The sequence below is a fragment of the Epargyreus clarus genome, unplaced genomic scaffold, assembly GCF_041222505.1.
Source record: "Epargyreus clarus isolate Ecla_fem2 unplaced genomic scaffold, WU_Ecla_fem_2.2 ptg000017l, whole genome shotgun sequence".
NCBI lineage: Eukaryota > Metazoa > Arthropoda > Insecta > Lepidoptera > Hesperiidae > Epargyreus > Epargyreus clarus.
Window position 1 is genome coordinate 4,889,758 of NW_027332225.1, and position 12,261 is coordinate 4,902,018.

General features: G+C 34.6%; 1 protein-coding gene across 1 annotated transcript in view; it reads right to left on the reverse strand.

Annotated features, from left to right (window-relative positions):
* LOC140748973 (actin-binding Rho-activating protein) overlaps positions 1-12,261 on the reverse strand; it is a 34,707-nt gene that overhangs the window by 15,355 nt on the left and 7,091 nt on the right. Inside the window, exon 2 of the mRNA XM_073081959.1 lies at positions 925-1,061. Within this exon, the coding sequence (XP_072938060.1) occupies positions 925-1,061 (137 nt within the window). The remainder of the gene's footprint in view (positions 1-924; positions 1,062-12,261) is intronic.

A 12,261-nucleotide genomic window follows, 5' to 3' on the forward strand; every position in this document is an offset into this window, starting at 1 on the left:
TATGTCTGTTACAACGCTATTTGTAACTAGAGTAAAATTTTAGCATTATAACAAACTCCAATGTGATTTAATTATTATAACTATTAATACCATCTCTTTTAATGTCATACTTTTAGTGATTTATCTTGTAAACATTTGCTTCGTGGAATTCCAATCAAAGTTAAGCCGAGGTGACTTCGGTAGGTTTTAATCAAAATCACGCTTCCTAGCGAAGTTTGATGTGAAAATGTTTGAGGCAGTGAATAAACAAAATTTGTTTACAACAAGTATTTGAAGTTTTTGTTATCATTATTTGTTATTGTTAAGTTATTATTTGTTACAAATTAAGGAAGAGTCAAATACTCATCGACTTATTACTGTCTCACTGCTGCTCACGATGTTTTCGTTTACCGTTGAAACAGGTGATAATTAATTTGTAAAAGAGACAAATGCCTACCAGTACTTTCGAAATCATCCCTATATTAATTCATTCATATTAAGAATCGTAAAGGTAAGGCGGTTATGTCATTTCATTTTTTATAATCTAAATCTAAAAGAAACCATTTTTATTTTCTATTATTCTATCTATCTATTAAGTTAAGATTAAAACTACTTCACAACAATCCGCACACTTAAAAATATATATCACCATATATTTTTAAAATTTTGCATCTGCACGCATCCTTTGAGGGAGGGAGGGTGGTACATACTGCATGGTTTAAAATATATACCATCATACATTTTTGTAGCGGATTAATTTAATGGAGTTGATTCTGATCGTCGGTAATATGTCTCTACACAGGAGAGCTCAATAAAAATGTTTAAAGTTACACCACGTGTTATATGCTACGTTATATCTACAAAATTAATTTATAACAACTTAATTCATGCGGAACAAGTCCTTGGTAAAATCTAGTTTTAAAATAAAACCAAAACTATACTCACTTTCCATATTCCTCTTTTGAAAACGTAGGCTTTTGATTCTTATCGAAGTGACCGCTGAAGGCTGTGATTTTCTGGAGCTCGGTGTGTGACTGTGCTTTCGTATCGAATGCGGATATCAGGTCTGTCAGCGACGAGCTCTGTGGACAAATGCAAAACTTTATTTCACTTGTACACAGACGAAATTCACACAATGGTGTTAGAAGGCAACGTCTGTGCTACTTTTCTGACGCAATAATCCCATCAACATCCTGAAGATTATTTCGGCTAGGCCGGACTGTTCCATCCAAAGGCACTATATGGAAACAGCCATTGATCTTAAATACTAACACACTAACAATCTATGGATGTACAATTTTAGAAATAAACATTTGTTTATTTTTATTACGTCTACTTGTTTTCTGACGTAATATATTACGTACGACAGTAAACATACGTATCTTGTCATATGAACACTAACACCACTTTGCATAATTCGCCAAACAATATCTGCTAAAGCTTTCACAGGCTGCTTTGTAAATATATGTAAATAAATGTAAATATGGGTATAATCGTCGTGTCCGCGCGATCAGTTCAAAACAGTTGCGAGAATAATTTCAATTTTGGGGGGAAATAATTCAGTCTTAGTCCAGAATATAGTTTTTTTATCTTGATAATAGGTATAGTCCACGCGAAACTGCTAGTCCGCTCTGAAGTTGTTGCGCATAACTACAAGCATATTATTATATTCCGTAGCATCGTAAGGGAATACTAACGGAGCTACGCACCTACGTGTGCCTGGAGGGGGCCCGCGCTGTCTTCGGTCCCGCTAATACCTACAATTTGCTATTCGACGTGAATCGCTTCTATATTCAGAGCGGACTAGCAGTTTGGCGCGGACTATAACTAGTGTTCAGTACTGGGCTTTTTACCTCTAAAATACAGGGTATCCGCGTAAAATAAAAAAACACAAAGCTTTAGCGTACCAGATATAAAATAATAAATAAAAAATAGACAGATGGTTCTTTACACTAATGGCGGATGGAAACCAATGTTGGCAACGTTAGTACAGACAGCATGAAAATAAAACGAAAACAAACAGACGCTTTACAAATACAATAGTCAGATTAGGGCTGCCAAAATGTAAAAAAATATTGTACTGAAATACATACTGAAAGCAACAGAAAATATATTTAATTATAAATAGTGTTAGCGTAGTTATTGAAAGTTTGCAGAAAAAAATATTTATTTTTCATTATCAACCCATTATTGTCCCACTGGGCGCGGGTCTCTTCTCAGAATGAGAAGGATTAGGTCATAGTTCACCGCGCTGGCCAAGTGCATATTAGTAGACTTCACATACCTTTGAGATTTTATTTTGAAAAATATATTGATAACACTTAAATATGTTAATAGATAAGAAGATAACAACGAAAGCTCGACAAATAACGTATAAAATGTCTACTATTTTGTCTTTATATGTGTTTTTTATATAATCATTACAGTCGAATATTTGACGTTTTATTCTATAAGGCTTTATATTAAAATACACTTCTATTTTTGCGTAATCATCTAAAGCTAATAAACAATATTAATATTCAAAACATGACGATACCGTATCATATTGAAGATATTACGAGGAATGTATAGTTCAAGGGTACTCGTATGATCCCACTTTAGATCTAGATAAACATCCTACGATATTATTAAATACTGGACTTCAGTACTAGTAATGCATTCCAATAGCATTAAACATATTAATGCACCGTTGTATTGAAAGTCCAATTTAGGTGCCTATTTTGGGTGCCGGCTGGAATGTCTTTGTTTGAAAAAGGAATACTGTATGGCAGGGGTTCTTAACATTTTAACGGTCCGATTAATTTAAAACTTTGAACAATTATTAAAAACCGATGACAATACACGATTTAAATAATTTTATCCTATTCATCTCACTAGAATCGTCAGGAATTAGGATTAAAGATTTTCCTTGTGCGATTTTAGCGTGGTTTTAAGTTTTTAAACTATGTATAAGTTTGATGAACAATAATAGCGTGTTTTTTTAGTTTTTAAATCTTAATTTTATAATGTAATAGATCGTTTAACACTTTATAGATTTGCTACGAAGAATCTGCAAACTTAACGAAGTATACTTATGTAAGGAGACCTTTAGGCTTATATGAAACATAGTCTGTAATTCATAATTATTTAAATACGAACAGTATAAAGTCTAGTCAATACTTTTACATTTAAACTCATTACTTCGGTACTTAAATATTTCAGCAGTCAGTCCATTTCGTAACAATTAGTGTTCCAGGCAAACTTACTTTAAAGTTAGTTAGTTAACTAAATTTTACGTTAAAATCGGAGTTACGTTGAAACCTAGTAATCTATTTAATAGCTCATAGTTTGTCTCGTGTATACAATTAGTGGTAATGGGTCACTTCATCCAATGTATATATTACATAAATGTGTTAAAAGCGTAGGCATTAGGAGTTTACTACGTAATTTGTGAACAAATATATTGTTACGAAGATCGTAACAATATACTTTTTAAGCAATAGGTAATAGGTTTGAAGGTAGTTACACCTATTTCTGCCTAGTAACAGCACCGTTAAACGCTGCTGTGTCGGTATTAGTACCGGATTCTCTATTGATAGGCCTAGTTAAGACCATTGGGCTAACACTGCCCTATTTTAAAGAAAGAAATAAATATTTTATTCGGATAATTACAACACAGATGGAGTAACAGAAAGAGACAAAAAAATAAAAATAACATAAAACAAAAGAAAAACAAAAATAACATACTATTTCTAATATTAACATTTCAATTTCTAGTAGGAGACTCGTTTTATTCCGGTCTGAAGGGTTTGATAGGCTTGGTAGGTAATACATAAACAGATTGAGGTATGTGAAGCGTGAAATACAAGACGTTAAAAATAGTTCATTGTGATGGAATTGGATGAAACTCCTTTCTCCGAACGAGTAAGGTGGGTTTCCATGTTACTGAACATTAGCTGGACTACCTGTTTACTACTTTTTATAACAACTGGGTATGCTTTGATCAATATTTTTCTCTATCTTATTTATAAGATTTTCCGATAAATTGCTTGTCTATTCTCCTATTCATGAGATTACGGTATAAATATTAAGATTACAATGTTCAATTTGTAAGCATCTAAAGTGAGTAATGGTAAACAGTTTTAACCTTTGATTAAAAATACAGAAATCTGCGAACATTATCCTTCATAGCAGTGCTAGCCTCGTGGTTCAGAAACTCAGCGTTCATTTGGGAGGTCCGAAGTTCGAATCCCAACCACCTCTGGTCTTTAAAAGTTATATGCGTATTAGAAATTCATTATCACTTGCTTAACGGTGAAGGGAAACATAGTGAAGAAAACTGCATAGCTGAAAGATCTTAAGAAAAATCTTAATGGTATGTGAAGTCTACCAATACGCCTTTGGCCAGCGCGGTGGACTATGACCTAATCCTTTTCATTATGAGAGGAGACCCGTGCGCAACAGTGGTACAGTAATGTTTTGACGTGTCCTTCAACCCGCCAAATATTCCGCTTCAATCATTGCGTTTTGAATTCCTTTTATAGCTCTGGCTTGTATCACGTACTGGTCAATATTTCGCAGTTGATTTGTGTATTCTAATTAAATCTGTCAAGATTTATACGGGAAGGGTTGCCAACGCCTGGCACTGGACTTGTCGTATCATAATGTTTTGGATGAACACCTGAGCGAGTGTACGCTGGATATAGTGATTAAAGCGACCTCTCAATCAGGGGTCCGTGGTTCGAATTCCAGGCATGCTATGATTAATATAATTATATTGCTATTACGGCGAAGAGAGACATCACTAGGAGAACTACAAGATTAATAGTTCTTTAAAAAAGTTTTCAAAGGTATTCAATTTAATTATTCGTACTTGGCCAATTTAGTGGACTGTGACATAAACCCCTTTTACTTCGACAAAAGACCTGAGCCCAGCTGTGGGACATTAATAAGTGAACAGCTATATAGCTAATAGCCCAGTGAGATATGGCTCACAACAGAGGCCCAAGATCAAATCAAAGAGCTTCGGATTTTTTTGATTTTGGAAATCCTATATTATCATCATTTGCTCGTCTCATCTGAGAATATAAAAGATTTTAGGCCATAATTTAGCACGTTATTGCAGTACCGATACAAATCGCACATAAGTCCGTCGATAAATCCTTTAGGAATTAGCACACATTTGCATATATTACTAAGAAGACTGGATAGATTTCCACACGTTCTTCTCTTTGTAATTAAGCGAAAATTTATTCCTAATACGTACACAACTCCCAAAATATGCACATAATTTCGAAACAAATGATTACTTTTATCAGGGGGAATATGCTTTTCCTGTTTTGTTTTATGAAACTCAAGTAGCTAACAAGCATACCATTCTACCATCTATCCGATTTTAAGTATTAAGTTAGAATACTTTGTGAAACTGTGTCTACCTTATTACGCCCCTCAAACTATGTAGAATGCATCTATAATTAAAGGTATTCTGTGCCTTCAACACCGTTATATAGCTGTTTTTTGTTTCAAGGTTATATGTATTTCAAGGTTCAGATAAGATGTCTTAGAATTACTAACGAATCTGTACCCTTACCAGGAGTTTTTACGTTTGGACAAATATGACTGTTTTGGTATTTGTTTACGTATCTGTCCATACAAATTAAAATCTGCGCCCCTAGCGGATTGTGTCAGAACTAGAAAATCGTATTGGCCCATACGTAAACAAATACCAAAACAGTCATATTTGTCGAAACGTAAAAATTCCTGGTAAGGGTACTGTGTCGTCAACTGGCGTTATAAAGCTGTTTTTTGTTTCAAGGTTTTAATAAGATTTCTTAGAATTACTAACGAATCTGTAGTCTATTTCAGGTAGGGTTTCTGTTTTATTTTAATTATTATCAAAAAGGTAGTAGATTCTACTCTAATGCTAAAAAGTTTAATGAGATAGATCACCACACCAGATAATTACTAGAGAATTAACAAAATATGTGACTTACGATCAGAATTCATACAGAGTGGGTGTACCTATGGAATAAACTTCCTTTGAACATTCCAACGTTATGTACAAATTTTATTTAAACGCGGCTAAATTATTCACATAAATAACGTTTATATCTTAATAACGGAAGCAATATACTCTTGATTTTAAGTAGTAATCGTAGCCTGAGATCATTTATATGACCAACGTCGAGTATACTCTTGTAAATGTTCACGTATTTACTCTGCTTTACTGCTTCTTACAAATTGGAATAAAGAAGTTCTAATGTTGCTGCTAAATCCCGAATAGAGTAATTTTCAAGATGAGAGTAACACAAGCGTGTTTCTTCTACCCGATGTTAAGTGGTCACTAACGTTTATAGACATCGATACCTAACTCAGTATAGAACAGAGCTCCTGAAGCCCATCACAGTTACATAATAACTCCTGTACCCTACCCATGAGGATTTACGTTTTGACAAATATGACTGTTTTGGTATTTGTTTACGTATTTGCCCATACAAATTCCAAACAGCGCCCCTAGCTGATATAGTGTCAGTAACTAATTAAATGTCTAAATTGACAAAATGGCGATTTATGTTTTGTCTCTCTTTTTTGCGAACATGTGGGCAGACAAAAAGACTTGAGCACTTACTTATTGTTACGTTTACTCAGTCTATTGAAGCAAACGGAAAACTATAATGGATTGAGTAAACGTAACGTAAAATTGTCGGAAGTTTTGAAAACTCATGGTAATAAGGGTTCTGATATCTACGATGGTGGCGACATAATCTAAGTGTTACACGGAAACGCAAGAACCGCTTAATGTTAGAAATGGGTGTATCTGTAGTGCCTTCGTAGTCGAACCATTGTTCTACAATCTCAAAAGCGCTTAAGAAAAACAGATAGGCGTTAGCAATAGGCGGTGGTACCTCCACGGTCGAAACATACGTGTCGCACGCGTTCTTAAGAACTGAAGAGAAAAAGAGATCGAGGAATTTCTAGTTCAAATATATTTCTGCACGTATATCGTTCATCGCTGTTGCAGTACATGTTCGGTCACGCATACTTGAGTCTCGCATCCGTCATCAGACCGAAAGCTGCTTCCTATAATTAAAGCTCCTTTAGAAATCATCTCAGTTGAAAGAGCTTCACGATTTACAGATGATTGGTTGCCAAATTGTTTTGGTAACGAGTGGAAAGATTGTTGTGTTGCACGCAAAACTATTTCTATTGCGCATATAGTCACTGTTTGAAATTTATATTATTCTATAATTCAATCATCACCTTATTATGAAGGTAGAACCCCTTGTGGTTCGGTTCCTACACCTGTATTTGCCTAATAACAGCAGTGTTAAGTATTCTGGTTTGAAGGGAGGAGGGAGGCATACTTTACAGAGGCGTTGCGGTTTAGTCCTCAAAAATATCTAATTCTATCTGGTGTTGATTACAGATGTCCATGGGCGGCAGTAGTCGCTTACCATCAGGTGGACTGCATGCTCGTCTACTACTCCTATATTATATAAGAAAATATATCGACGGCATTAGTACACTAAGGGTTTATACTTAAAACACACTGCATTTTGGTACATTATACATTTCACATTTTTCAACCGAACGCACTAGCCTATGTATACTCCACGCAAGGTTTCAGCGTGTTTTTCCCTTTATCATAAGTCTATTATTTGTCCTCTGAAATGTATGTGTATGTATGGTATAATAGGGCTTAGTTGGAAAGTTTCGCATGTATTCTGTTACCCCATCCTTGACAACGGGCTGGCTTTGTATGAGATTAAGGAATGTCAATAAATCTTTTCATTCAAAGTGTACTAAGAATTTTCCACGTCCTCATAAAAACCTTGTAACATTTTAGTATCTTTGTAATAACCGAAATTAAAGTTGTTATATCTTTCAATATGCGAACCCGTTTTTTGTGTTCCTCAGTATATTAATGTCACACTAGTGGGTTTGGGTCTTCTCTGAGAGTGAAAGGGAGTAGGCCATAGTTCGCGGCGCTGGCCAAGTGTGAATTGGTAGACTTCGCGCATTCTTGGCAACTTTTTAAGCACTCTCAGACGTGCTGATTTCCTCACGATTTACGCCGTTTAGGCACATAACTTGTAACATTTTGAGCTGCCTAGAATTCGGCCCTCGTCCCTGAATTGAGAGACCGAGTTTCTCCGAATCCGAGGCCGAAGTTATAATAATTGTAAAGTACTAGTGTAAAAATATTACAGTAGTAGCTATCTCTAAACCATTATTCAAATTAGAGACTGTATTAATAACCTTAGTCCACTAATATCAACCATAACACGAAGTAATCTCAAACTTTATCACCACTTTAAATCATAAAGATTTATGGTATTGCCGCTTACTCGTATGCAATGCGAATCTTGCACTTGCACCTCGGATGAACGACAGATGACTCACGTGATACTTGGCCCTGCGCCTGCACCGGCCTTGTTGCGTTTGAGCGACTGCGCTGATGCTCCCTGACTCACTTCCGACCACTTCGAAAATTGAAAATTTGCAGGGTTATCATACTGATGATAAAATTAGATTTTCATCTGGCACTTTACGGTATATACATCGTAATGCGGGCTCAAGTGGTCTTACACGCAGTGGGTTCCGTGTTCGATCCCCGGCCAGCCAGAGTTCTGTTATGAAGTGAGAATTTAATGTTGAACTTGGATTTCTCTTCTTCTGTTCGGTGTGGGTGCATTTGTCTCTGTTTGTGTTTATGGCACACACATCACGCGTTTTTCAACGATATTAATAACGATGATCATTGTCCCCAGTGGATTTAAAAAAATATTCAAAAAATTGTTTACCTACTTTTTGATATGTACTTTTTGATATATACCTAACTTTTTGATATGTACAAAAATTCATACTGATACTAAAAAGCTACCACTCTATCGTCACTTAAAATCAAACGGAATTTTGATCGCTTTTTCAAATATCATGAAGTATGTTCAACAATTTTATTAAATCATTGATAATCTCGAACGGGTGAACGACAGAAGATGATTCATGTGAGATTGGGCCTTGAGCGGTAATTCACGAGATATTTGGCCCTGCGCTGACCTTCTTAGGTTTGTTCTGATGCTTCCTGACACAAAGGGCTTTCACAAAAAAAATATTTATCCCTTGCACATGTATTTATTTATTTAATTAAACATTGTGTCTACCAAAACATACTCTGTTGATATCGTTATACCGATACATTACTTATTATTAATTATATTATATTAATTATTATTTTTTTATTATTATATTCAATTATTGATATTTATTAAAGCGTTTTTGAATAATGGAAATAATTACACATTAGTATATTGATACGGTTTGCAAATTATTGATACGAATTTTATCGCAATATAAAATAGTGATATTATACGTAAATTTAATTTTAAACAATGCCAATTTTCTTGTACCGGGTGAACGGTTAGCCCTGCGTCGACCTTGCAACTCGTACATTTCAGCGATTCTGACGCTCCCTGACTCATTATTACGTCTACACTCTTAGAAAACTCGTAGGAATGTTTCTGGTACTCGAATGATAAAATTAGAAGCGTTATTGTTGAGATTTGCACAATGTAAAATGTTTTATAGCTTTAAAACGTTTATTTTACGATTTAAAATCGTTGTTTTAAACGAATATCTATATAAATAAAGATGACTGTTTGTCTGTATGTCTTTAATATAATCGTAAAGTATACATTTGATCATGTAATGATAATCTTTAGAAAAGTTATTGTGCATGAGCCTACGAAGATTTCTGATTTAGGTTGACCAATTTTCGACAGATGGCGCGAAGGTTCAAATTTTAAGTTATGTGTATGTCATATTATTTTTTTTAAACGCGGGCGAATCCGTGGACACTACTAGTTATATTATACAATCAAATTACTTTTACTCTACACACATATCGATAACACGTGAATCAAACACATTTTACAGCAGATGTCGGGATCAACAACATGTGTACATTTTGTAATACAACAGAGTTTGTTAGAGTCTAGATTAACGAATCATTCTATAAAAGTTACATATAACCATTTTGTAACAATCAATTTTGTAACAATTTGTGAGTTTTTGGCGTCGGTCCATACAAAACTGCTGAATTGAGTTATCAACGACCTCACTAAAGTTTGTTGCGGAACGGGCTAAATTACATAACTTTAGTTGTTTTAATTTCATTACTTTGTAGACTATTTTAATTATTGCGATCCTTCGCTTAAATTGATGATTTATGGTTAATAGATATTGAAGGATTAATATTCGATCAATTAGGATTTTATCTCGAATGTTGGTGCCTAAAGCTGCTAGTTACTCTACGAGTATTTATTAAGATGCGTAGTCGACTCATCTATAATATTTATGAACTTTTTGAATCTCCCCATTCATTAGGATGTATCATCATCATCATCATCAACCCATTAATGTCCCACTGCTGGGCACGGGTCTCTTCTCAGAATGAAAGGGATTAGGCCAAGTGCGTATTGGTAGACTTCACATACCTTTGAGATTTTTTTTTAATATAAGTCTCTCAGGTACGCAGGTTTCCTCACGATGTTTTCCTTCACCGTTTAGCAAGTGATAATTAATTTCTAATGTAGGATGTATGCATTAGGATGTATACGATTGAAATAATAAATATGTATTCAGTCCATCTGATGGTAAGTGGTCGCTGCTGCCAAAGTACAAACGTAACGGACTTTGTTTAGAAGAGGGATTCTTAATGAATCACAGATGCATTGCCCCTATAGACTACTAAAACTACGTCCTGTATTGGTTAGGTTAGGTTAGGTTAGCTTTCTATCACACCTACTTACATTAGTGTGTCTTAGATGGCATTGGTTTGAAGTTAATAGATTTCAAAACAATTGACTCCTTCAGTCGTAAACGTGAGAAAGACCCAATTGTAATTTTGAGTAAACTTTTATCTTTGAACTCTGTTTTGTTGTTCCTAGGATCTGAATAAAACTGATTACAAAATAAACTAACCAAGTAATTTTGTCTTTATATTTAACAGAAATATTATAAGTGCGCTGATCCGATGGCACGGTCTCTAGCTATAGACTAGCTAACAATCCTTGAAAACTGTTCTCAAGTTTTCTCATTATATTTCATGTTTTCAATTTAGTTATTAATTAAAATTACAATACATACTCGTACTTCAAAAGTCTAAATATTTTTTAAGAAGCTGAGTGCTATTGGTATGATGTGTAAATCGTATCATTTAAACTTTGTTTTTTAAGTAAAATATACTTTTAAACATTATTTAACACTTTAAATATTGACATTCTTCACCATGTTGTTTTATACCAGTAGAAATATGTCGACATATGTTACCTATTACAGGGGAAAATATTTTTAATAGCTTAACACTCTTTTATAATATAGGAGTAGCAGACAAGCATGCAGTGCACCTGATGGTAAGTGGCTACAGCTGCCCATGAACACCTGTGATCAACAACAGATAGGATTAGATATTTCTACTTGAAGTGATCCACTGATGCGCCGCTCCCCCTGAGGACTAAGCTGGAACGCCTCGGATAAGTATGTCTCCCTTACCACACCCTTTAAACCAGAATACAGCAGCGTTTAACACTGCTGTTATGGTACAGAAAAAGATGTGGTGGTGGTACCGCCGGAGTCGAACCACGAAGGGTTCTGCCACTTTTCGTTAAAACCACTAAAACGATGTCATTCACCTAACTCCACTTTGCATCGTCATCCCTGTATCAATCAATCTCATATGTTTTACTCGAGAGCTCGTTACGCCTATGTAACCAAGCAGATTATGAATTATGTATCGCTGTACGAGAACAAAGAAAATATTTTCGAGGCTAATATTTGCCTCTAGTAACAAATATTTAAACTTTGAACTTATGAATGAGCTTAAAGTTTAAATAATTATAACCTTTAAAGTAACTATAACAATTTACGTTTCATGTAGGTTTAACTGTTAAATGTTCCGATAGATATTTACCAGAGTAAAAGTACTAAGTTAATTTATAATCAGCACCTAATTACGTAATTCTTATTATTAACCTTCTGGATAATTTTTATTATCATTGCACAGACGGCGTTCAGTGGCACTCGTGTAATTCGTAAATTCCAATCTACATAGTTTTAGTATGTTATTCATTAATCGGTCAGTCCTTAGAAGTTCATTACTAGATAGTTAGTTGGTTTTGAACTAATTTCCACCATTAGCTTTGCATGTTGATGACAGCGGTAGATTAATTAAGTTTTCTAAGAAGACGTTGCTGCCTATCTATATGATTTTAATGCCTTATTTACTGTGGCATTCACCGGAAG